This window comes from Zootoca vivipara, chromosome 15 (genome assembly GCF_965207765.1).
Source record: "Zootoca vivipara chromosome 15, rZooViv2.hap1.1, whole genome shotgun sequence".
Taxonomy (NCBI): Eukaryota; Metazoa; Chordata; class Lepidosauria; order Squamata; family Lacertidae; genus Zootoca; species Zootoca vivipara.
Window position 1 is genome coordinate 900,281 of NC_142598.1, and position 27,256 is coordinate 927,536.

General features: G+C 46.6%; 2 protein-coding genes across 4 annotated transcripts in view; both read right to left on the bottom strand.

Moving 5' to 3' along the window:
• The window catches only part of UBA1 (ubiquitin like modifier activating enzyme 1), a 38,360-nt gene extending 18,655 nt beyond the window's left edge, over positions 1-19,705 (bottom strand). Inside the window, exon 1 of one of the 3 annotated variants that reach the window (XM_035140709.3) lies at positions 19,634-19,705. Coding sequence is in view for 1 of the 3 variants with exons in the window: in XM_088658651.1 (XP_088514777.1) it covers positions 2,366-2,443 (78 nt within the window). In the remaining 2 variants the exon portion in view is untranslated. Of the gene's footprint in view, positions 1-2,365; positions 2,610-2,943; positions 3,041-19,633 lie in introns of those variants that run through there. The other 2 variants (XM_035140708.3, XM_088658651.1) reach the window with 2 other exon arrangements.
• Positions 19,706-23,867: 4,162 nt separating this feature from the next.
• Positions 23,868-27,256, bottom strand: part of LOC118097806 (caM kinase-like vesicle-associated protein) — a 41,843-nt gene continuing 38,454 nt past the window's right edge. Inside the window, exons 10-11 of the mRNA XM_035141050.3 lie at positions 25,551-25,638; positions 23,868-25,000 (exon numbers count right to left, since the gene is read on the bottom strand). Coding sequence (XP_034996941.3) covers positions 24,797-25,000; positions 25,551-25,638 — 292 coding nt within the window. The 3' untranslated portion in view covers positions 23,868-24,796. The remainder of the gene's footprint in view (positions 25,001-25,550; positions 25,639-27,256) is intronic.

Below are 27,256 nucleotides of genomic sequence, written 5' to 3' on the forward strand. Positions count from 1 at the left end.
TCCCCAAACTGCGGCCCTCCAGATGTTTTGGCCTACAACTCCCATGATCCCTAGCTAAGAGGATCAGTGGTCAGGGATGATGGGAATTGTAGTCCAAAACATCTGGAGGGCCGAAGTTTGGGGATGCCTGCTCAAGTGGATCAACAATAACCACTGTGTGTCAATCATAAAATAACTCATGTTAACACTTTGAATTTAGGTATGGCAAAACCAAACTAATCATGCTGACACAAGACCCATTTGGGGTGATATGATAAGGCACATCAGATAGAACCTGGCATCTGAAAAAAGCAATAAGCAAAAAAAGATTCCAGGTCATAACTGATCATCCAGGCAAATGCTACAAAAAGACAAGGGCGGAAAGAGAGTGAGAGTGGACCAAACTTCCGCATAAAGGATGTGATTTAGTCCTTTCCATACTTGACTGATATTACTGTGGCTATTTCCTTTTACATATGTGCCCATTTGCAGAGGCCGACCCTATGCAGGGAATCAGATTTTTGCAAGTTGGTGCATGTAGCTGGTTGCCAAACAGAAACCGTCCGCACTAAACACGGTTGTCAACTAATGAGTAATAACCAGACCTCGTAATCAAAATGCAAACTGTGGGGGGAGTTGGAGAAAACAGCTGATCTGAAAATTCCAACTAGTCAAGGACAATCTTTTCATCGGGATTAATATATAGGGACTTACATCATATGACTAGTACATTTTAAAAAAAAATAGATTCTAACTGAGCCATCTGGTACCTGGACAGCAAAAGAGCTATCTAAGATGACTGTCCCTTGTCAAAATGTTAGTTCTGCAACACCAGAAGAGTAAGACATATAAATCAATGTGGTTTCAGCCTGATACTTTAGCACACAAGCCTTCCAATTGCACCAAGGATGAGGAATAAAATTCCACCAACCTTATTTGCTTATTGTGAGCAGACCACCGATCACTCAAAATTAGGGGAGATGGAAACAGTCTATTCCAAGTACAGTAGTTTGGTAGGAGGAAAGAATCATGAGGTGGAATTGACAGATTCCTTAACAAGGATGAAGTTCTACATACAGTACTCCTTTCCAAGCCTTCCTGCTACAAACCCTTCTGAGAATAAAGCTAAGATCCTTACTCTCCCTCTATAGATTTAGACTACTGTACCGTACAGTGGTACCTCTACTTACGAATAACTCTACTTACGAATGTTTCTACTTACGAACAGAGCTCGGTCCGCCATCTTGGATGCGGTTTAGATATGCATTCCTATGGGATTTGACTTACAATTTTTTTCGACTTATGAATGTGCGTTCGGAACGCATTAAATTCGTAAGTACGGTAGAGGTGCCACTGTATACTGTATCAGGCTGAGGTTAGCCAGAAGTTGACAGTACTACTGATCAAGAAAATCAGGTCACTCATATAACATGTTGCAAGTTCTCTCAGAACTTTGACACTCAGTTGTTTCGAGCCACACCCAACCAGCTGCCAGGGGTCAGCAAACTTTTTCAGCTGTGGGCTGGTCCACTGTCCCTCAGACCATGTGGTGGGCTGGACTATATTTTGAAGGAAAAACATGAACTAATTCCTATGTCCCACAAATAACGCAGAGATGCATTTTAAATAAAAGCACACATTCTGCTCATGTAAAAACACCAGACAGGCCCCACAAATAACCCAGAGATGCATTTTAAATAAAAGCACACATTCTGCTCATGTAAAAGCATACTAACTCCCGGACTGTCCGCAGGCTGGATTGAGAAGGTGATTGGGTTGCATCCGGCGCCCGGGCCTTAGGTTGCCTACCCCTGACTTAACCTCTTGCTCAGGGTAAGTCAGGCACTATTCCTTCCGGGCAACAGCCTGCCAGACCTACATTCAAACTGCCCTGCAATACATATAATATGGATCGGTGATAAAGAGACAACAATCCTGAGTTCCATGCTCTCCAGCCTAAAGAGACCTAACAGAAAAGTGGATTTCTATGCAGCAGGAGGACACCTGAGCAAAATAAGTTGCTGGTTGGTTTTGTGAAACCTGTACAGCCTCACAACCTTGTAACCAATAACAAATAATTTACAATTATTTACCAGCTTAAATTTCTATTCTGAGACTAAAGCAGCACCCACCCCGAATCAAATTTCCTTCAAAGGCATGCCATCTCCAGGCAGGCTTGAAAGAGCTGTTAGTCTATTATTTGCCTCGTCCCATGCTTTGCACCTCCGCAATAACGGTAAGGATGGGGTATCCAGAGACCCCGGGCTCCCTTCTCCTTGGGATGAATCCCTTTCGCCCCCGCCAGGAGAGGCGCTAAAAATGCTTTCCCCCCCCCCGACCAAGGCTGCTGTGGCCAGTCCCCCCCCCCGGCTAGCCCCGCACTTGCCTGCTCCCATGGCTCCCAGCTGACTGACCCCCTGGACTTTTTATCCTGGCTCTTCTCTGCAATCCCCGCCCCCTCCATCCTGGGAAAAAAGAGAAAGGAAGAAGCGAGGCCGCGGCGCCGGAGTAGCTAAGGCCGCAGGGGCTTCCCGGCTTCCCCGAGAGGCGTCCCGGCCAGGCGCGTCACGCGAGGACGGAGAAGGAAGTGCCGCACCCTCGAGGGGGGGGGCGCCGCCTCCTTTCAAGTTCTGGTAGAAAAGGGGAATGGGGGGAGATATTTCTGAAGGAAGCGAACACGAGACAGAGGCGGGTGACACAGAAACGCGGAAGGGGCCCCCCTCCCCCTCCTAGCCTGGCTCCTCAAGGGCGGCCCGCCGCCCCCCCTACGGAGTAGTGAGAGAGAGAGGGAAGGAGCCAGAGGGGCTGCGAGGAGGGTCTTAAGGCCGAGGCCAGGTCGGCTGAGAGGGGGGAGCCCGGGGGGGGAAGAGTCCTTGTTTCTATGGCGACAGGCATCCTTGGGAGGGTTCTGTTTCTATGGAAATGAGCGAGGAAGCCGAGAGAGCGCCCCCCCCCCGCCGTTACCAATGAGGCTGTGTCAGGCCCCGCCGCGGCCGCTGCTGCTGCCGAGTCACTGCTCCGCGATGCTGCCGCTTCCTCCTCCTCCGACCCGCTCGGACACAAGATGGCGGCGGCCGGGCCCGGAACAAAAACCTTCTCAGCGCCGCTCCGCTCCCTTCCAAGCCGCACAGAGCCCCGCCCGGCCCTCGGAGCGACCCCATTGGGTTAGGCCTGCGCCCCTCACAGGTACCGCGAGCCCGGATAGGCTGAGGTGGGAAGGCGGTCGATCGCCGGGCCCCGCCCCCTGACCTGGAGACCTGCCTCCTTTTATGATGAAAGCCCCAGGCAAGGGAAGCCCCGCCCTCCCGGCTCCGGGAAGCGGGGCGGAGCTTTCCGTTTCTGTGGCCCCGCCCCTGGGCTTCACACAGAGGCCGGACCGCGGCTGCGCGCGCGAGTGAATCTGGGCAGGGAAGGAGTCCTCGGGGTCCAGCCTGAAAGCGGCTCTTTGCCGAGGCTGGAATGCACTTTGTCCGGAATGCACAGGATGCAGCTCAAGGTCTCAGCCCACATGATGGCTGGCTGCTTAAATCATATTCCTCCCTTCATTAGCAGGTGAGCCCTGGACTGCAAGCTGCTCAGGGCAGGGACCTGTCCCCTCTCCCTTCTGTCAACGACATCGCACAGTGTGGAAAATGCTTAGGAAGAACAGTGGCCTCTCCTTCCTAGGAGGTTTTTAAGCAGAGCTTGGGTGGCCATCTGTCACTGCAAGGGGTTGGACTGGATGACCCTGGGGTCCCTTCTAACTCTACAATGCCATGATTCATCGTTGACACAGTCACCAACTCCTAAGTCCTCATACAAAAAGGCATTTGTTAGTTTTGAATGAGTCCCTGGATCCCACATTATTCTTGCCGCAAGAGACCAATACAACAGCTACTCCTCTGGAATATACAAAACCAAGGTGGTGCAGCCAGAAAGAATGGGGCACTTAAAACTCTTTGTGCCAATCTTCCTTTCCTGCAGAATTCCTTTCCTGCAGAATTAGTGTCTGCAAGGACTAATTGAAAGCTCGACAATGCAATTAAGAGTCAAACTGTTCCCAAGGAATAAACTCCCAAATTTAAATGGGCAGGGTAGAAATAATAATAATAATGAGATGATGATGATGATTAAATATGCTCAATATCAATAAAAGGCTGGTGCTCAAAACAGAAAAAGCAGAGCAGCTGCAACCAAATACATACCGGTACCCATTTTGTGCCTTTTATTCTCTTGGGCCAATGGGTCAACTACTTGCAATTCCAAAATATTTTGGAGCACAAGCAGGCAAAAATAAAACAAAACTTCTATCAACAATAAATGAATGCTCGTTGGAACTCACTGCTGCAGAATGTTGCAAAACATGGGACAAAAATCCAGAGGACAGGACTATAAAGCTGATGAGCATAGGACCCTTATCCGTGGTATCCATTAACCTCTGGTCCATCTTCATTAATGGGGTGCTTCTTTCATCCAAAGACTGACCTGATGCACACCTACGTCATGTGCTCTTCCTGGGCCCTGTTACTCACAATCTGTCTAAGATTCATCCAACAACATCCACTGAAGCCTCCAAATCTGGCCCAATCAGATTTGCAGAGTGAGGATCAGATCCACATTAAATTCTTTCTCCTGGAATAATCTAGCAGCCATCGTGCTATATTGTGGCTATATAGTCCTGTTCTGGAGGTGCCCTCCCAGTGCTAGAAAAGTCCATATAATCAACGGAACTACCGGTAGGAAGATCTAATCTCCAGTGAGCAATACCACTATACGTGCTCTAACTTTCATCACTCCTTTGAGAAGGCAGGATATAAATCTAACGAATTTGAGACCAGACTTCGGAGCATGAAGATCAGTTAAATGAAGCTGAAGGCTTGTATTCCCTTTCTTGGAAATAGGCCCTACTGGACTCAGTTGGACTTACTTCTAAGTAAACATGTATAGAATTGTGCTATGAGAGCCCTATGATCCAGGGCAGAAATGCACTCTTGAATTATATACCTATATGCCATTTCAGGAAAAATTCTTCCCAAAGCTGTTTACAAGCCACAATCTAAGACCATAAACCACCACAAAATATCAAAACACTATTTCAAAATAATACCGAAACCAATGCCAACCCAGCAAAATCTGGCAAAAATTGTGGAGTTCTGCAAGTCAGGTTAAAGTAGCTGCTAAAGGCAGGTCTTAAAACCTACCCAGGAGGGGGCTTGCCAGATGAGCCATGGCATTTCATTTTGCAATTGTGAGAATGCCCTTCTCCGCGTGCATGCCAATCTAGCTTCATTTATAGAGTGGCATCTTCCTTTGAGGAAGAGTCATAGCGGTAGAGCATCTGCTCTGAAGTGCAGGCATCTCCAGGCAGCCCTGGGGAAAACCCACCTGAAACCCTAAAGAGCCATTGCTCAGTCAGTGAACCTCCAGCCTCTAGACCTCATTAGGCCAAGCCAGGCCAAGCCCACCTGCCCTCCAGGGAGTTTGCAGCTGACTGAAAGCGTTTGAGAAACCCTGTTCAAAGTGCCAACTGAAAAAGCCCCTTTTAAAGGGCTGCTTTGACCCTGGATCAGTCACCATCTCTCAACCTAACCTGCCTCACAGGCTTGTTGTGAAGATAAAAGGGGTTAGGAGAACAATGAATGTTGCTTGAGGTTCTTTGGGGGAAGGATGTAATTTTTAAAATAACTTTTTTTAAAAAAAGTAATGAATTATTAAATAAGGTACGGTAGCACTTTTCTATTAGTTAGCATTAGTATCAAACCTCATGTTTCCCCACAACTTAAATGCCTTAAAAATACTTGCGCTTCACTTGACCCAATCTATCTTGAACAGTCAACTATCCAGCCCTAGCTGCTACCACTGGCCCACCTGATGCACAGTGGAGTGCTGATTTGCCCTTCTGCTTGAGATCCTTTAACTGGAGATGGCAAGGATTTAACCAGAGATCTTCTGCATGCAAAGTATGAGGTCTCCCACTGAGTTACAGCCCCTCCTATTCAGAGCTGAGCTTAAGCAGTATTCCCCTTTTATGCCTAACATAAAAATAGTTAACAAAAAACAAAGTAGGCAAATTAGCACAACACACTTGTCACAGAATTCAGCTTTTGGGACACCTGTTTAGTGCACACCAGCCTCTTGAGAAAAGCACAGAAGTATTTGCCCAAGGATTAACATTCCTCAAATTAACAGACACCCAAAAGGCGGCCTCTTACACTTGTGGTGTGTTTGGATACAGAGGCCTGAAAGCACAATATGCATGCAAGAAGTATAAGCATGCACCACGGTGAATTGCAGTTAAAAAAAACTAGCGCACAGAGCTCTCGATGGCCTGCAACCCAAATACCTCCAATGTCATCTTGCTTTGCACTCCCCACCTGGCAGCGGAGATCGTGTGGGTGGGGCTGATGGCTGCCTGTCGCATGCCAACCCAGGACAGAGCCTTTTTGGTAGTGGTCCCCCACTTATAGAATGCCCTCTCTGGTGAGGTTAATCTCTCTTCCTTGTTACTGACATTTAAGTGGAATTTTAAAACGCTCCTATTTGCTCAGGCATTGGGCAGTGCTGAGAGACATTGTTGCGGGCACTCTTGAAATATTAATATAGATTGATTAATATTAACATTGAAGATATTTGGTTTGTTTAAAAAAAGAAAAAGTTTTTTCAGTGGTCACTTGGACTTCTTTGGGAGGGGGGGGGTGAGATTTGAAAAAGAAGGGTAAAGGTTTGCCAAAGATCACCAAGGGAGTCAAGGCTGAGGTTAGATGTGAACGGCAAGGAATGAGAAATGGCTGCCTCTGGATTAATGCAGGGAGGGGGGTTATGTGAACCGCCCTGAGACCTCCGGGTATACAGTGGGGTGAGTGGCATAGCTGCCAAGTTTTCCCTTTTCTCGCGAGGAAGCCTATTCAGCATAAGGGAATTTCCCTTAAAAAAAGGGATAACTTGGCAGCTATGCAGTGGGTGGGTGTGTATAAAATGATGTCTTGCACTATAGCACTGTGAGGGCGCAGTGACTATTCCAACATTGCAACCCAGCACAGTGCTCCGATTCACTTGCTGTGGGTCTGCACCCTCAAGTGCCATATAGGGACATTGTCGTCAACATAATTCAGGCTAAGCTTATTTGGAGACAAAGCTCATTCAAATCCCAGATTTAGAGCATGCAACACCACTTCCTGGGTGGCAATGTTAAACCCCGCCTTGCCTTCCTATTCAATACCAATCTTAACATGCTGCTAGGTGTTTTGCATTCCCATCTCTCTCTGGTTCTCAATCTGAGTAGCCCTTCCCTGTCCACTAAATAGGTGTCACATACACTGGGACCCATGAAAGGCCTTGTAAATATCCCCTCAAAACTCCACAAGCCTCAAGAGGCTGCTTTTCTGTTTTCACTTGCTTGGCCTCGCCTACACTCAGTGCATTTGTTTAACTGCCATTGCCATCCTAAGGGAATGAGAGAGGAAATCCTGGTGAGTTCCAGCACCTCTTTCATAGCTTCCAAGTCTCCCGTATTTAAACCCATTTCCCGCTGTTATCCTGAATAGAGAAAAATCCCGTAAATCCCCCGGACTTCCTACCTGCCAGGGAGGCTCCTTCTGCGCATGTCTTGACATGCGCAGAACCGATTTCGGGTGCTGCTCTGCCCATGTCTGGGCACCTGAAATTGGGCAGCGCCGGCACCGGAATTTGCTTCTACACATGTCCAGACATGCGTAGAAGCGGCTTCCAGTGCTGCACCGCTGCTGATCCCGGATTTTTCTTACCGGGCGTTGGAGGGTATGACCTCTTTTTCTTGAAAAACAGCCCTGCTGAACATTCCCTTAAACATGTCCTCAACTGACTGGGTGCCAGGATTGGGCTCCCACCCACTCACCCCTTCTGAACACAGGAGAGGTGCAAACAGCATCGCTCTGTGAGGGAATACAGTGGTGTCTGATATAGGTGCCCCCTGCCAACCAAAGGATGGGGCAGCTACTGGGAGGCATGTCCACACCATTTCAATGTCTTTTTAAAAATCTTTCCCCCCTATTTTGCTTGTGGCAACCATTTTGTGCTAAACCCTGCCCTCATGCCAGCCATTTTGTGTTATGCCACACCCCCACACCACTTCCCTTAAATTCAAAATGTGCCCAGTGGTCAGAAAACGTTGATGACCCCCGACATAGACCCACCAGCTTCCCAGGTCAGATGTCCATGAAAAGCCATGTCACAGTTCCTAAGATGTGAGCCATGGCAGCCCTGAAAAGCTGCGTTGTGCAGAGATGGGAACACCCAGAATGCAAAAGTAGGGTTGCCAGACTCAGTAGAGGACAGGACTTCTGTGCCTTTAATTGCCCTGCTCTCTTTTGAGTCTGGAAACCTTAAAGAGAAACCAGCAGACCCTTTGCTTGGAAATGAAACAAAGGGTCTGCTGGTTTCTCTTTAAGGTTTCCAGACTCAAAAGGGAGCAGGGCAATTAAAGGCACAGAAGTCCTGTCCTCTACTGAGTCTGGCAACCCTATGCAAAAGGGGGAGAAGCCGCTTCGCCTCCTGCATAGTCTCCATGAGCAGAACATGTGGGAGCTGAAGCAGGGAGTTCGGGATCAGGCCCTGAGGCAGCTCCTCCTCTTCCTGGTCACTTGCTGGATCAGTGTTTGCCGCTGGATTTTCTTCCTCCTTCCAAGGAAGCCCTTGGCAATAGAGCAGGTGTGGGAAACCTTTGGCTCTCCTGATGGAGTTGGATTACAAATCCCATACTTCCTGATTACTGGCCACACTGGCTGGATCTTCTGGGTATTGTAGTTCAGCAACACCTGGAAGCCAAAGATTGTTCACACCTGCAGCAGAGCCTTCTGGCCCCCAAATGGCCGTCCCTAGAGCCCCTTTGGGCTTCCCTCTAGGTCCAGCGCTGCCTTCACTCTTGCAATCTGTGGGGTGAAGAGGAAAGCTGGCGATTAAGGCAAAGCTTGGGGCATTGTCAGAGATCCTGACTCAAAAATTCTCCCCAAATTCTTCCAATTGGGAATTCCAGAAAAAATGTGCAAGGAAACCCTCTCATGAAATATTTTCTCCTTTTAAAATGTAGTTTTGATTGCCCTTTACTCCATTTTAGATAATTACAGTTCCAGTTTACTGTTAGGTTCCTCAAACATCTGCAGCACGTGAAAGAAACTTATCTATGTTTGGAAATGCACAATACCAAATCGAGAAGCAAGCTGATTTGAAAGGCAGTTTCAATCTGTGCAAACCTTCAGTTCTCCGAAGACCATGGAGATAAAAACGGAAGGTCATAATCAGCTGCTATTGGTCTTTCAGAAACTTATCACCTTGATTTAAACTTTAAGTGACTGGTAATCAAGGGCACTCTCATAAGCAGCCCTTGTCCTGCTTTGGTGAGAACTACAGTTCCCAGAGTCCATATGGAACACAAACCTGTCATTTGTTCCAATGTGTGGTGAGCAGACAAGCTCAGGGTTCCCCACAACCCTTTCCCAATAACCTACGCTGGGGTACCACTGGCCAGACTGCTTGGGGCGAAGGGGAGAGGCAGATTTTTAAAAATGGTTTCTTCTGTTTCTGGATAATACTGACTGTGGAGGGAAGGTCATTTTATAATTTAGGTAACAAAAATGTCCTTTGGCTTAGAACAGGGATGTCCAACGAGTAGATCACGATCTATTGGTAGATCCCTGGCTGATCCTGGTAGCTCGTGGATTCCTTACAGTGTACAAAAATTTACGGGGAGAAGTCTAAAAAAACTCTGTGCAAGATTATATTTGCCAGGAGGCAATTTGGTCGTTATTGATATTTATGCGCCCAACGGGTGTAAGTCATTTTTTTCCCCAAAAAAATTGGGGGACCAAATGGGAGGTGCGATAGAGGAGGAAGAAATCATCCTGGCAGGAGATTTTAATGGAGTAATAGATTCGAATCTCGATAGAATAAGCAAAGGGAAGAAAAATAGAGGGGAATTACCAAAAGATTTTGGATATGTAGTAGAGAATTTTGAATTAAAAGATAACTGGAGGTTAAATAACCCTAAAGAAAGAAGATATACCCACTATTCAGGATCAAAAAAATCGGCGGCAAGGATAGACATGATGTGGTTATCCATGAAATTATTAATAAAGGTAACGAAGTGTGACATACTACCGAAATCGATAACGGGCCATAACCCAGTGATGGTAAAGCTGAAAGATAAGGACAGGAAAATGGGAAGGATGAGAGAATACTGAATGATGAATTGTTTGTTTCAAAAGTTAAAAAATTGTTAAGAGATTTTTTCCAAATACATCTGCAAGAGGATACAGATATAACAACAGTTTGGGAGGCGAGCAAGGCTTTTCTAAGAGGTATCTATATACAGCAGAAAAGTAGAATTAACAGAAAGAGAAGAGAAAAGGTGCTTAGGATTGAAAAGGAAATTGAGGAAAAAGAAAAAGAATTGGGGGGAAATCCAAAAGATATAAAAACGGTAAGACAGATTAAAATTCTTCAGAATGAGCTATCTACATTGATAAGGTAGTGAATTGGAAAATAAAATAAAATGGCTAAAGCAAAAAACATTTGAATCTGGGGGGGGGGGAATTGGACGATTGTTAGCTTGGCAATTAAGGAAAAAGCAAGAAAATAGGTTAATTACAAATATTAGGGAAGGGGATAAAAATTGGACAAAAGGGGAAGATATACAAAAATGTTTCATAAAATATTATAGGAAATTATATAAGAAGGAAGAAATAAGTGATAAGAAAATAGAGAAATATCTTGAGAAACATAATTTGGTCAATATAACAGAGGAGGGAAAAAAGCCCTAAATAAATCAATAACAGAACAAGAAATTATAGGAACCATAAATAAATTAAAGCAGGGAAAATCCACAGGCCCAGATGGGCTATCAAGCCAACATTATAAGATATTTAAGGAAGAATTAATGGAAATTCATCAAAAAATTAATTAATGGGATCTTAGAAAAGGGAGTGTTCCCCGAATCTTGGCAGCAGGCATTTATAGTTCTTATTCCGAAAGGTGATGCAAGGAAGGACCAGGTAGGGAATTTTAGACCTATTTCTCTCTTAAATTCAGATTATAAGATCTTTGCCGCAATCCTAGCAGAAAGGTTAAAAGAAATTCTGAATAGAATAATTGGAAGAGAACAACAAGGCTTCCTGCCAAAAAGAAAGATGGCCAATAATATGAGGATTTTTCTGAATGCAATTGAATATCTAGACTGCAACCCAAGTCAGAAGGTAGCATTTATCTTTTTGGATGCTGAGAAAGCATTTTATAATCTGGCTTGGGATTTCATGAAAAAAGCATTGGAGAAAATTGGAATTGAAGGGAATTTTATGAAAGGACCCCCACCCCCACCCCAGATAAACAAACAAAGCACTTCTTTCTTCCTCACACTCCCCCGCACCTTGAAAAATCTAGGAGGAAGAGCTTCTATTTTTATTCTTTGGTAGTGTTTATGTTGTTGGTTCCCCCTAAATAGCTTTCTTCCATATTAAAAAGGGTGTTCTTTAAATTTAAAAGAGACTTCTTTTTGCTTGCTTCCCTCTCTCCCTCCCTTTGATAAAAAGGGAGATATTGGTGGGATGAGAGCTTTTGGGAGCCCTTGGGGGGGGATGGAGTGGCTGCCTTATGCTGAAATGGGAGGTTGGGTACTGTGTGAAAATGATGGGGAGGGTGTTTTTCGGTAAGCAGTGAAAACAAATTCTTGTCTACTCAGAAGTAAGCCCTCCTGAATTCAATGGGGCTTATTCCCAGGAAAGTAGAAGTAAGTTTAGTTTAGCTCAGTGGGGCTTCTGCATGCACAGATTCCACTTAGACCTCAGAGTTGGGGAAGGATATGCAACTTGAAGAGTAAATCACTTAAACTACTCTTAAATTAGTTGAAAATATATTAAATATATTATATGGAAGTTTATTTAATATTTTTATTAAACCTACTACTTCCTTACAATTTAAGGCCCTCCACCGCTATGGGGAGGCCCAGCAAGGCCCTCTGATGCCACGGGGAGACCCTGCAGGGCCCTTCGCCACCGCAGATATATATCATGATATATCGAGATACAGTGATTTTTAGCTGGTTATATATTGTGATGCTGGAAACCAGATATTGCCCTAGTTGGCTGCCTGGGGCTCATGGGAACTGAGGTCCAGCAATGTCTGGAGGGTCACAGGTTCCTCTCCCCTGCCCTAAAGTATCAGACTCCAGACTCAGCTGGATTTGTCCGACTCTCTCAAACAGCAATTGGGGCTAAGCAACCATTAGAGATGGTTATGATGATCAAGAATTTCTGTTGCTGGACCAGAAGTATTTACCCATTCCCAGCTGCCAGTAAGAAAAAAGCTAAATTTCTGTGTGGGGAATGACCTGGGTTAATGCATGTTTGTGCAGGGGAAGAAAGAAAAGTGGCCCAAGGGAGGCTGAGTGGGGCTTTTTGCTCATTAACAAAGGGAACAGTGTGAGAATTTTTTTTGTCAAGCATTGTTAGTGTCTCATCAGAGTCGGAGTTAATGGAATTTGATGAGGACTCTTTCCCTGTGAACTAAAATGATTTCAGGGCATTTTCCACAAGGGTTTTTTGCAGGGTTGAGGAGAAAAGAACATATCTGAAGTTGTTTTCAAGATCTATACTGGATACTCTGATACGTATGCAGCATAATAATTCTTAAAAAAAGTAAGAATTCAAATGCTGCACAGAATCACAAACTTGTAAAGGTAAAGGGACCCCTGACCATTAGGTCCAGTCTTGACCGACTCTGGGGTTGAGGAGCTCATCTCGTGATATTGGCCAAGGGAGCCAGCGTACAGCTTCCAGGCCATGTGGCCAGCATGACAAAGCCGCTTCTGGCGAACCAGAGCAGCACACGGAAACACCGTTTACCTTCCTGCTGTAGCGGTACCTATTTATCTACTTGCACTTTGAGGTGCTTTCGAACTGCTTTCAAACTGCTAGGTTGGCAGGAGCTGGGACCAAGCAACGGGAGCTCGTCCCGTCGCAGGGATTCAAACCGCCGACTTTCTGTTTGGCAAGCCCTAGGCTCTGGTTTAACCCGCATCCCCTAAACTTGTAGGACACAAATATTGCTGACTTTTGCACCTTGAATTTAGTGTCTGGAACAATTAATATTTTCCCAACATGGCTAGGCAAAGAGAGCATTTTAGGGAGTTGTTTGTATCCCAAACCTGACATGGAATTCTCCAGCAACGGGCAGGTCACCCAGGAAAAAGCACTTGTTGCTGCAGATCCACTTTGAGGCAAGATGGGCCTGGGCCTCTCAACAGGTACTTTTGCCACAGTGCCCCTTTTTGCCTCAAGGTGACATTCCTCAAGGGAGCAGATCTAACTCAGGGGCCTAAAGCTGCCAAATTTTAAGGCCACACACAACACAATGTACAGTCATACCTCGGGTTGCAAACGTGATCCGTGCGGGAGGCACATTCGCAACCTGCAGCGCTGCATCTGCGCACACGTGTGACGCAATTCGAAAAGTTATTGGTTGTCAGGATTGAAGCTGATGGGCACCATTTTTATATTTTTGCTCTGCATGGGAAGTCTTCAGTTCAAATGTAACCTCACTGGCATTCCTCCCTCCAACTATCTGCCGTATGGGAATATTATTGCCTTGCCAGGGCTGTTGTAAGGATGACCAAGATAATGTATATGAAGCACTTTAGATGCTGAAAAATGATATAACTCTCAATTATAATTAATGCTACTGTAACAGAGAGAACATTAAAAGTGGTATTGCATTTGCATTCCTTCCCTTAATGTTATCAAAATGGGCACCTATATTTACAAACAATTATATTTATAAATATGAAAATTAAGTTGATTCTTTGACTTTTCATTACCTAGACAACTTTTAAAAACTAACACCTTTATTCAATGAGCAGTCCCCTATATTTGAAGGGGGGAATTCAAGGTCCAGTTTATAAAATTTCAGGGAAACAAAGTAAACAAAAACTATTTCAGGAGCAAAAGGCACTAGACTACGAATGCATCTAGGTAGTTGTTCAAGAACGGGAGCCTGCTTACAGATACTATGCCACTTTAGCCCATCCCTAGAGAGGCTGTTGGGACGCAGGTGGCGCTGTAGGTTAAACCACAGAGCCTAGGGCTTGCTGATCAGAAGGTCGGCGGTTCAAATCCCTGCGATGGGGTTGCTCTGTCCCAGTTCCTACCAACCTAGCAGTTCGAAAGCATGTCAAAGTGCAAGTAGATAAATAGGTATCGCTCCAAGCGGGAAGGTAAATGGCGTTTCCGTGCGCTGCTTTGTCATGCTGGCCACATGACCTGGAAGCTGTACGCCGGCTCCCTCAGCCAATAAAGCGAGATGAGCGCCGCAACACCAGAGTTGGTCACGACTGGACCTAATAGTCAGGGGTCCCTTTACCTTGGAGAAGTTGTTAGAGTCTCTTGAGATTAGAATCTTGGGCACCAGGCAGGGGTGCCCACTATCACCGTTAGTTTATAATGGTGCTGGAGGTTTTGATGAATAGCATAAGGGAGAACAATGATATAAAGGGAATAAGAGTTGGAGCAAAAGAGTATAAACAAAGGGCTTTGCCGACAATCTCATAATAACGCTGGAAGATCCACAGAATAGCATAAAGGAAATGATGAAAGAAATGGAGGAGTTTGGGAGGCTGGCAGGCTTCAAATTAAATACAGCTAAGACCAAAATTATTGTGAATAATTTAAGTAAAAAAAGAAAAGGATGACTTACAGGAAAATTTTGGTATTATGGTGGTGAAAAAAACAAAATACCTAGGAATCTGGCTGACCCCCCAAAATTCTTTTGAGCAATTACAAGGGAGAGTAATGGGATGGTTACAGTACCACCAGATTAACGATTTGTTTAAAGAAGATAAAAGAACTAATGGATTTGAAAACATTAAATCTAAATTCCAAATAGAATTGGTGGAGGGGAAATACAAACTGTTGTCAAAAATGTATGATCTTATATTAGAGTGGAACACCAAGGATAAGTGGACGAAGGAGGTGATGATCAAATGGGCAGCAGACTTTGGTTATACGTAACATTGATTATGATTTGTGGCATAAATTATGGAACCAGCATATAAAGTTTACAGCGTGTACAAAAGAAAACATCATGAAAATGATGTACCGCTGGTACCTGACACCAGTTAAGTTAGCAAAGATCTACAAGAAGAAAAATAAAAAATGTTGGAAATGTAACCAAGAAGATGGAGAAATATATCATATGTGGTGGCAGTGTGAAAGCATAAAAATATTTTGGGAATTAATTTATAATGAGTTTAAAAAGATGTTAAAATATACATTTCCCAAAAAGCCAGAAAGTTTTTTATTAGGACTGATGGGAAATGAAATTGAAAAAGAAGATCAAAAATTATTCATGTACGCCACCACAGCAGCCAGAATGGTGTTGGCTAAAAAATGGAAATCAACAGAAATTCCAACAATTGAGGACTGGAGGGTTAAAATGATGGAGTATTTGGAGTTAGCTAGAATGACAGGAAGGATAAGGGAACAAAAATACCAGAAGTTCCAAAAAGATTGGAGGAAGTTTGTGGAATACCTAAAGGAGTACTGAAAGACTATAAAGACACTAACAGGATTGACATAAAACCTACAACAGATACAATATAGATGTATTCAAAATATGGTAATGTAATCAAGAAGATGATATATGAATGAAGAAAGCGCAATATATATGATGATAACTTAGAAAACCGATACCGAAAAAGGAGGAAGTTACGTTCGGCAGAACAATAGAATGTATATAGTAAATAGTAATAGAAATGTAAAAGATGAATTGTTTTTATTATGGATTATTTTTCTTGTTTGTATACTGCAACTTTGTGTTTGAGAAAACAATAAAAAAATTATTTAAAAAAGAGAGAGATTAGATTCTTAAATAGCTCCCTTCTTACAAGTCAAGGAAACAAAAAGCATAGAAAAGGGGGAAACCATATAAGTCAGCAGGTCTGACTCATCTATATTACTTGGACCAATTCTGTCCTTCCTCCCAAAGCTGAGAGTGAATGATTGAAATAAAAAATGTCAGCACACAAGGCTGCCTTGATGTCCTGCTGTTTGACAAAGAGACCTGATTCCTAACCCTAGAAATGGGATTCACAGGTATGTAATGAATTGATGTTTTTTTTTATGTTTTTTTTTTTTGCTTTTCTGTTTCTGTTTTTGTGTTAAAATGTTTGAAAATTAATAAATATTATTTGATAAATAAATAAATAAAAGGGAAGGGTGTTCATGATGGTTGGGAGTTTGTTAAAAGGGAGAGATTAAAAGCACAACTTCAGGCAATACCAATGAGACGGAAACATGGAGGGTGCCTAAAGAAGCCAGGGTGGCTATCTAAAGAACTTTTAACTGAGTTAAGATTTAAAAGGGATATGTACAAAGCATTGAAAAAGGGGGAAATCACCAGAGAGGAATTCAAACATATAGCCAGCACGTGTAGAGACAAAGTCAGAAAAGCTAAAGCACAGAATGAACTCAGGCTGGCTAGAGAGGTTAAAAGCAACAAAAAGGGCTTTTATGGGTATGTCCGTAGCAAAAGGAAGAACAAGGAAACAGTGGGGTCACTTAGAGGAGAAGATGGTGAAATGTGAACAGGGGACAGAGAAAGGTCAGAACTCCTCAATGCCTTCTTTGCCCCAGTCTTCTCCAAAAAAGAAAACAATGCCCGACCTGAAGAATATGGAGCAGATGATTCAGCAGGGGAAACAAAGCCCAGAACAAGGAAGGAGGTAGTACAAGAATTCTTGGCTAGTTTAGATGTATTCAAGTCTCCAGGGCCAGATGAACTACATCCAAGAGTATTAAAAGAACTGGCAGAGGTGATTTCAGAACCACTGGCAGTAATCTTTGAGAATTCCTGGAGAACAGGCGAGGTCCCAGCAGACGGAGGAGGGCAAATGTTGTCCCTATTTTCAAAAAGGGGGAAAGAGAGGACCCAAACAATTACCACCCAGTCAGCCTGACATCAATACCAGGAAAGATTCTAGAGCAGATCATTATGCAAACGGTCTGTGAGCACCTAGAAAGGAACGCTATGATCACTAAAAATCAGCATGGGTTTCTGAAAAATAGGTCATGTCAGACTAATCTGATCTCATTTTTTGACAGAGTCACAAGCCTGGTAGATGAAGGGAATGCTGTGGATGTAGCCTATCTTGATTTCAGCAAGGCCTTTGACAAGGTGCCCCATGATATTCTTGTAAAGAAGCTGGTAAAATGCGGGCTAGACAATGCTACCATTCAATGGATTTGGAACTGGCTGACTGACAGAACCCAAAGGGTGCTCATCAATGGCTCCTCTTCATCCTGGAGAGAAGTGACTAGTGGGGTGCCATAGGGTTCTGTCTTGGGCCCAGTCTTATTCAACAACTTTATCAATGACTTGGATGATGGGCTTGAGGGCATCCTGAGCAAGTTTGCAGATGACACCAAATTGGGAGGGGTGGCTAATACCCCAGAGGACAGGATCACACTTCAAAATGACCTTAACAACAGGGCCAAAGCAAACAAGATGAATTTTAACAGGGAGAAATGTTAAAAATGATAATGAAAGGCACAAATACAGGACGGGTGGCACTGGGCTTGAGAGCAATACAGTGGTACCTCGCAAGACGAATGCCTTGCGCAACGGAAAACTCGCAAGACGAAAGCGTTTTGCAATGTTTTTGGTGACTCACGAAGTTTTCTATGGCCGCACTTCGCAAAACGAATTTTTTACCAGGTTTTTGGTTTGTTTGTGGTTGTTTTTTTTGCCGCAGCAAACCGCGCTTTGCAAGTCGAAATTATCACAAGACGAAGCGACTCACGGAACGAATTAATTTCGGCTTGCGAGGCACCACTGTACACGTGAAAAGGATCTAGGAGTCTTGGTAGACCACAAACTTGACATGAGTCAACAGTGTGATGTAGCAGCTAAAAAAGCCAATGCAATTCTGGGCTGCATCAATAGGAGTATAGCATCTAGATCTAGGGAAGTAATAGTACCACTGTATTCTGCTCTGGTCAGACCTCACCTGGAGTACTGTGTCCAGTTCTGGGCACCACAGTTCAAGAAGGATACTGACAAGCTGGAACGTGTCCAGAGGAGGGCAACCAAAATGGCCAAAGGCCTGGAAACGATGCCTTATGAGGAACGGCTTAGGGAGCTGGGCATGTTTAGCCTGGAGAAGAGAAGGTTAAGGGGTGATATGATAGCCATGTTCAAATATATTAAAGGATACCATATAGAGGAGGGGAAAAGGTTTTTTTCTGCTTCTCCAGGGTAGCAGACACGGAGCAGTGGATTCAAACTACAAGAAAGAAGATTCCACCTAAACATTAGGAAGAACTTCCTGACAGTAAGAGCTGTTCGGCAGTGGAATTTGCTGCCAAGGAGAAGGAGAAGAAGAAGAAGAAGAAGAAGAAGAAGAAGAAGAAGAAGAAGAAGAAGAAGAAGAAGAAGAAGAAGAAGAAGAAGAAGAATTTGTTATTGGCCAAGTACATTTTCCAACATACTTGGAATTTGTTTCGGCTACATTGCAATGTAAACATACACACACTGTTCCGCTCACAATACAAATAAGCAAAGAAACCCACCCATAATCGACCTCCTGTTCAGCTACACATCTACAAATTTAACAATTTAATGGCACAAGGGGGGAAAACTGTTCCTGTGCCTGGCCAATTTTGTATATGAAGACCTGTAGCGACGTCCAGATGGGAGTAAATCTAGCAGATGATGACCGGGATGTAAAGGACCTGCTGCAATTCTCTCTGCTCTCTTCTTAACTCTGGTAGCATAGATTGTCTCTATTGTAGGCAAGCTAGCACCAATTACCCTTTCTGCAATTCTTACAGCTCGTTGGAGCCTTTTTCTTGTCTGTCTTGGAGGCTGTACCATACCAAGCAGTAACAGAATTACACAGAACAGTTTCAATGATGCTTCTGTAAAATTGGATCAACACTTCCTGGGGCAATTTAAATTTTCTTAGTTCACGCAGGAAATACAACCTCTGGTGGACCTTTTTAATAATACTATTGATGTTGCTTGACCAATTAAACTTTTGAGAAATGAGTGTGGTGAAGTCTCCTTCTTTGGGGGTCTTTAAGCGGAGGCTTGAAAGCCATCTGTCAGGAATGCTTTGGTGGGGTTTCCTGCTAAGCGGGGGGGGGGGGGTGTGGACTGGATGGCCCTTGTGGTCTCTGATTCTAATACAGACCCTCAGAGTCCTTTCCAACATTACATTTCCATGATTCAATGATCACTGTCATTTATGCTGACAGGTGAAGCTGACTTGGAGTGCCTGGCAGCCACGGAGACACGAAAGAGGTCGGAGGCCCTTGCCCCCCCCCCCGGGAGCGGGCACAGAGGAAAGCTCCCCCCCCCCTCCCCGAAGGAACACACCGCGACGCAAGCGGACGGCGCGTGCACAACGATCGCAAGAGCCTTGGCGCTGAGTTACGTGGTGGCTTCACAGGTGCCGACCGGGGCGCATGGGGGAGGGGTCCGGGATAGGGGAGGGGGGAGGGCAATGGAGGATGTCCGGTTTTGGAGCAGCCATTCGCCCAGCCTGATCCCACGCGTGGGAAATGCGCCCCAAATGGAGGTGGTTGTCGGGGGGGGGGGTCGCGAGCTTCTCCCTCCCTCCCCGCGAGGCCTCGGTGCCGCCCGCCCCCTCACTCACCCCCCCTCCGTGCACCGCCTGCGTCCCCGCTCCGCTCCAGCTCCGGCTGCTGCTCCCGCCGCCTCCGCCTCTGACGCTCCGCGCCGTCGCCCCCCGCGGCGAGGAGAGCGCCGGACGAGACCACGCGGGCCGAGGGGGGGCGGGGTCCCTAAGCGCCCCAAAGCCGAGCTACCGGGCGCCCCGCCGCATTTCCTGGACCGCGCCGCGGCCAGTTAGAGGTCTTCGCCTCCTCTCGTGTTCCTTTAGGGGAAAGGGCGCTCGGGCACGAACGGAGGGGAAGCTCAGAGGGGGAAACCCCCCTGCACGCCGCGACTCAGGTGGTTAGGCTCGGCCGGCGGAGCGGGGCGGGGCCGCGGTGCTGCCTGGGAAATGTAGTTGCCGGTCGCCTGGAGGGGCGAGGGAGCACGTGGCTCCTGATGTCGCGCGGAGGACGCAGAAGCACGTGGCCGGAGAGGGAGGGAGTGGGGGCCGGGCAGGAGGGGGGGAGGGGAGGATCTCTCTCATAGATGCGCTGTACTGTACAGTACAATACAGTATATACTGTATAAGCAGTGTCCCCCCCCCAAAAAAATGTTTAGGGGTTCTCTCTCTCTCTCTCTCTCTCTCACACACACACACACACACACTTCTTCTTTGGCGATTGTCAACAATGGCTCCGTAAGTGACTGTGGAGGCCAATTCTGCATGCACACGTCCTTCCACAGTGGGGACATTGGTTTCCAGGTGGGAGTTGATCACGGTGTGGATTTGCCAAGCGTGTCTTCCTCTTAGCACGTTTCTCCCTTGCGTCCTGAGATTGAGTTTCATCAAAGCCCATGACACCTTTGGGAAAGGCTGTTCTCCAACTTGAGCGCTCGCAGGCCAGTGTTTCCCAGTTCTCGGTGTTTATACTAAAAAAATGATTGATTTGCCTTGAGACAGTCTTTAAGCCTCTTTTGTTGACCACCAGCATTGCGCTTTCCATTTTCACGCGTTGCTGTGGCTCAGTCTGTTAAATGGAAAAGAAAGAAAAGAGAAAGCGCACGTTTCTAATATGTTTGATTTCACAATGGTTGTGGGTATACAATATTTTTTTGTTGTTCCATTGTCTGTGGAGATATATTGTCTGGTTTGCCAACTCTAGAACACACAACATAGAATTGTCCATGTGAGAAGTAATCCGTGTGTAGATGTAAGGCGTACAATTCCAAAGATTGGCCCTTAGCTTTGTTGATTGATAAGATACACACACCAGGGTTCTATTGAAAGCAGAGAGCACCCCTCCCCCCACCTTCAGAGTCCCCCTTGATTTTGCAGACTCCCCCACCCACGCGTGTTCTGGAAAATCTGGAAAATGTCACGACACCCCTCTGTCTGATCCCCCCGCCGCATGATTTCATCTTCCTCCCACGTGACATCACCCGCCACCCAAACCCCCTCTCCCTCCCTCTCTCCCCCCTACCCCATGCGCATCTTAGGGAGGGCCTGGCCGCTTCCCCCAGCGGGTCCCGGCGCACGAGGGGGCAGGTGGCCCAGCTGCACATGCTTCTCCAAGGTGGACATGGTGAGGGTGGCGGGGAGAGGCACGGTGAAGGGGCAAGATTCGGCCCCCGCCCTCCCAGAAGGAGCCACTGGCCAGCCGCTCCCAGCTGCCTCTGTCCGCTCGCGCCGGAAGGACGCCACCCCAAGGCGTCCTGGGAGTAAAATATTTAGTATAGCGTGTGTTGCTTTGACGTCCAACAGATGGCACTGTTTTTCAAATAAAGCATGTTTTTACCTGTCACAGGTGTGACATCTATATAATATAGGTATATAAAAACACGTGTGTATTTGAATGCAACATTGTGTCAAAATTTCAAAGCAATCAGAAGAACTTTTGGAGATTTAAGATTTTGAACAAACGAACATTTACATTTTTATTTATATATAGATATATATATTTATGATTTACCTGTGTCTATGATATATAAGATGAGCGGATGATAGTGGCTGATGTGTTTACTCACCACTTATAGGTAAAGGTAAAGTACCCCTGGGCGGTTAAGTCCAGTTAAACTTGACTGGTGCAGCACTGGATCTTGCTTCAGGCCGAGGGAGCCAGTATTTGTCCACAAACAGCTTTTCCGGGAATGCAACGGAACACCATGATGGAAACCAGAGCTCATGGAAACGCCGTTTACCTTCCTGCCGCAGTGGTACCTATTTATCTACTTGCACTGGTGTGCTTTTGAACTGCTAGGTTGGCAGGAGCTGGGACCAAGCAACGGGAGCTCCCCAGTTTAAACCACAGTGCCACCTGCTCCCTCACCACTTTCACAACATCTACCTAAACTTGGATCAGGGCCTGGATGGATTCAGGCAACTCCCTGCGCTCTGGATCTTTGCCCCTCTTGGCTAAAAAAAAAAATCCAGCAGGGAGCAGAGCTATGTGGGCCCAGGGGGTGGTCAGTGCCTCTTTATGAAGTTGAAGGCAGCAGTGAAAGGAGCGCTTCTTGAGACACCATCCCTAGATCCTGAGAACTTAAGTAATGACCAGCCAGTTGCCAATGTCCCTTTCTTAGGCCGTGTTCTTGGGCAGGTGGTCGCTGACCAGATCCAGGAGCTCTAGATCCATTTCAATCGGGGTTTAGGCCTGGTTTTGGCACAAACTGCCCTGGTTGCTTTATATGATTACGGTACCTCTGTCAGGAGAAAACAAATCCTCCTTGATTTCTTGGTGGCTTTCCATACCATCGGCCACTGTATTCCCCTGGAGTGGCTATCTGAGTTGGAATGCTTGGGGACTCTTTTTCAGCAGTATGGGACCTTCAATATGAGGTCCCTCGAGGCTCAATTCTATCCCCCATGTTGTTTAATATCTATATGAAGCTGCCGAGTGTAGTCCTCTAGAGTTCCAGTGCATGTTGTCAGCAGTTTGACACACAGAATGCTGTTCCTTTCCCCTACAAAGAGCAAGAGAAGATGCCTGCTGGATCAGGCCAGGGACCATCCAATCCAGCATCCCATTCTCACAGGAGCTAAGCAGATGCCTGGGAGGGGGGGTCCCCAAGCAGGACCTGAGTGTCACAGCCCCCTCCCCATATGTGATTCCCAGCAGCTGATCTTGAGAGGCAGTCCTGCCTCCAGCAACAGAGACAGAACATCGTTGACAGCCGTTGTCCTCCATGAATTTGTCTAATCCTCTTTGAAAGCTATCTAGATTGGTGACTCTCACTATGCCTTAGGAGAGCAAATGCCATAGTTTACCAGTGCCCTGTGTAAAGGACTTTCTTCTCTTCTGAATCTTCCAACATTCAGCTTCATTGGCTGGCTCTAGAATTATGAGAAAAACTTCTCGCTATCTGCTTTCTCCATACCAAGCATCTTCTCCACACATCTTCTCTACCTCTGCTGCGGCCCAACCCTTGCTTCTTTTTTTTCTGAACTAAAAAACTTAAAATGTTGCAACCCTGTCTGTGTGGGAGAGTTGCTCTTGAGAATTTCACCTGGACCTTTTCCAGCTCTGCAATATCTTTTTTGAGGTCAGGTGACCAGAACTCTACATGATATACCAAGTGTGGTTGCAGCATAGATTTGTATAACTGCATTATGATATTGCCAAATTTATTTTCCATTCCTTTCTTAATGACTCCTAACATGGAATTTGGCTTTTCAATCTGCCACATGCTTTTCAGCATCATCACCAGCCACTACAACTCCACTACAACTCCATTCCTAGTCAGTCGCCACCAGTTGAGACCCCATTACCATATACCTGTATTTGAAATGGGGGAATTGCATACTTGCTTCCAGGACAGCATGTGCCTAGGCTGGCTTGAGCTCAAAAGCATCACATTTTTAATTTTTAAAGAACCTGTGAACAGAAAGGCCAATGTCATTCTAGATTACTCCTTTGGTTTGATCTAGACTCCCTGCCTGAAACATTGGGAGAGCCATTGCCAGTCACTAGAAATACTGAGCTAAGATGGACAACAGCCCGTTTTAGTATAAGGGAAGCCTCCCTATCTGCTTCCTCTTCCCACATTTGGCTTGTTTCAGCCCCCGAAGACTCCTCTGCTGTTTAAAGAAATCAGATGGCAGCATTATTGCAGGACTGCAAATTACATAATCAAGCCAACAGAAAGCAGGGAACTGTATTTACTATATACGGATTTGGAGTGGGGGGTAGAATTCAAAATAGGCCGTTCTCCCACACCTTGTTTAAGGATTCTAATACCAATTACCTCAATAATAACACTCACCATCAACAAAAAGAGATCATCAGTAACCAGAGACTGTTTATTTTTTATTTCCCAGAGCTGCCCCGGGAGAGGGGAAAGACAGCACCGGGGAGGGGCAGCGGGGAGGTTTCTGTATTAAAATAGCATCTTCATAAAACATGCAGCTGGCTTAGACATGCACCTCTCTTGCCCCTCCCCTGCACAGTCCAGTTGAGGTTGGGGATCCAAACCAGGAGGGCAGTCGTCTGTAACAAGTTTCCCACCTGGCTGCTGTTGCTGCCCCTGCTAAAAGTGAAATGCAAGACTGGGCACATAGAACAGGGAAAGGCTGGGAAACAGATCCTTTCCACATGCAAAGGATTCTTCTCCAACACCTGAAAGTGCTCCCCATTCCATTATTGGCTGATGTTTGCAAATGCTTGGCATATTCCCCTTCTTGGCTCATACTTCCAACTTCTTTGTGGAGGAAGGGAACTCCTCCGAAGCCCTTGTGACATTGCAACAGCCAGGATGCAGATGTGTGGAATGTGGATCCATGAGGCCTGGGAGAGACGGTCACTCTGCAAGGCATTCCGCATTGGCGTTGGGGTGGTGGATGCAATATGGCAAGGGGCCCAGCTGGCACCTAGAAAGAAGTCTCCCCCCTTCTGCTCAGACAGGTGCATTTTCCAGGGAGCTGGGGGTGGGATAGCTGACCACCACCCTATCCTACCATATTTCTTATGCTCATTCCTCCCTTCCCCTACACATCTCTGTGGGGTCGCTCCATCTCTCCTAGTTGCCTGTCCATCCAAATAGCTCCTGCTCCTGACCAATGGCAGGGGTGCGGGGAGGGAATAACACTGCTAAGGGTCTCCCAAGTTCCTTGCCCCATAACTACCCTAACTACCATCCCACAGACCCCACCCATCCCTTCCAAGAGCAGAGAAGGCACCAGAATATGGGGTTGGGGAAGCAGGGGCCATTATTCCTCCACCTCCGTCACTTCCTCTGTCTTGTTCTGCTGCTCCTGCAGTGCGCATGGAGTCTCCAAACGTTCGGCCAGCCTGGGTGCCTCAATGGTGACCTCATGAGCAACGCTCATGGAGGAACGGGGAGTCACGGGCAGACGGCCACCGGCATCGGGAGCCCGGAGACGTTGCATGAACGTAGTAACACGAATGGCTTTCTGCAAAGAGAAGGGCAATGTCAAAGATTGGCCCCCCAGCCCCCAGTGCCCCAGAACACTTCCTGGTTCCCTAGACTCCCCTGCAGTGTATCTGCTTCCTACAACATCATAATTCTTATTACCTCCTAGATCAGAGGTCTTCAGCCTGTGGATCAGAACCCACCGGTGGGTCATGGTAAAATGGTTGCTGCCCAGTTGGATTCCAGCTAAGACTGACTGGACCAAAGAAGCACCACATGCAGTGTCTGGGCTAGGACACATTCTTCACATGGGACACTAATCTTGTCGATTTCCACAAGTGCTGTACTATTTCAGGAGAAAGGCATGAGCTGTTTTTTAATAAGATACATATTTCTGACTGATCCCATGCCCTTCTTCCTCCAACTTTGCCTCTGGCGAGGGAGCTGCATTTGGAGCCAGGGGGACTCTGATCAAAATTGCTGGATTTCAATAGCTTCTCAGCCTTTTGGCTAAGATCAAGTGGCTGACCACTGCTCTCTACTCCCCTTCCTTCCCCACAGCGCCACCATGTGACATGTGACTCACTCACCCTCCATTTGGCCTTGGCAAAGTTCTTTTCAATCTGGGCGCAGACCCCTTCCTTGAGGTTCTTTTCAGAGGCAATGTTTCCAGATATCCTGAGAGGTAAAGAAGGTAGAATTGCAGGTGAGAGAGTGTAGGTTTTCAATAATACAGGGACAATGCAGTGTTTTTACCACCTGGTTTTCCTAGTGTTCTTAGACAAGAACCAGAAAGAAGAAAAAGACTTTGGGGAAACCTGCAAGTTGGCAAGGTTGTGGGAGGCATATTTAGTTAATTAAAAAAAAACAGTCAGTGAACACCAATGACTACATACAGCTTATGGGCCAAAGGCTTATCTAAATTAAAATGTATTTGCTAGCAGAACCTGGGAGCAGCCATTGAGGAGGCCCTCTCCCTCCCAAGCTCTTGCCAAATTCAGATGTTAGCAGGTCAGAAAAAAGCCTCTCCCAAGGATCTGTACACCTGAACATATCTTATGGAGCCCCAGAGAGAGGCTGGATGTGGGATGAAATATTCCCTCCAGGTGGACTGATTGAAAGTCCTAGGCACCCATTGCACTAGTTTGTCACCTCCAGAGAGTGGTCTGTACTTGGGTATGTTATCTGAGGTCAGACAAGGAGCATAAGTACACCCTGATAGGTCTCGCCATAGTGGACACTTGTCCAGGCTGTACAATGAGGATGTCAGGCTGAGCTTGAATGATATGACACAGTAGGTTGCTCTTTCAGAAGAAGCATTCCCAAACCAGCACTTGCCGTTTGTTTCTCTCTCAAAAACAAAAACAAAAACACCACCAGGAGTGGAAGCCAATAATTTTTCCTGGCTTCCTGCTTGCCAGGACAAGCCCAAGTCATTAGGCTGCCTCAAATGGACAAAATACTGTCACACCCTTCTCCTATTCCATGTTCAGAGGTCAGCTAGTCTTACTTCAATGCTACCGTGTTTCCCCCTTTTTAAGACACCGTCTTATTCTTTTTTTTACTCAAAAAACCCCATGGTGTCTTATTTTCAGGGGATGTCTTGTACCTTAAGGCCTCCTCGGAGGGGCCAGGCAGCTGGCTCGGGGTGCTGCTGGGCGCTCTGTGCGGTGCTGCTGCAGCAGCCGGTTCCAAGCACCAAGGCAGCAGGCCGGTTCCGGTGGCGAGGTGGCAGGCAAAAAAAAGGAAGAAGAAGAGGCCAGGCCGCTCCGCTCCCTCCAGCGCTGCAGGGTGCTCTGAGTGCTCGGCGCTGCGGAGCGCTTCACTCTGCAGCCGCCGGTTCCGGTGGCGGGGCGGCCGGCAAAAAAAAAAATTAAAGAGGCCAAGCCGCTGCGCTCTGCCCGGCGCTGCGGAGCGCTCTGCAGCCGCCGGTTCCGGTGGCGGGGCGGCCGGCAAAAAAAAAGATTAAAGAGGCCAGGCCGCTGCGCTCCGCCTGGCGCTGCAGGGCGTTCCGAGCGCTCGGCGCTGCGGAGCGCTCCGCTCTGCAGCTGCCGGTTTTGGTGGCGGGGCGGCAGGCAAAAAAGGAAAAAAAAGAGGCCAAGCCACTGCGCTCTGCCCGGCGCTGCGGAGCGCTCTGCTCTGCAGCCGCCGGTTCCGGTGGCGGGGCGGCAGGCTGCCTCGGGCAGGCAAAAAAAAGAGAGGCCAGGCTGCTGGCGCGGGCGCTCCAGGCGCTCGCTGCTGCAGCAGCAGCCGGTTCCAGGCCCCTCTGGCTGGCTGGGTCCCACTGGCTGGCTGG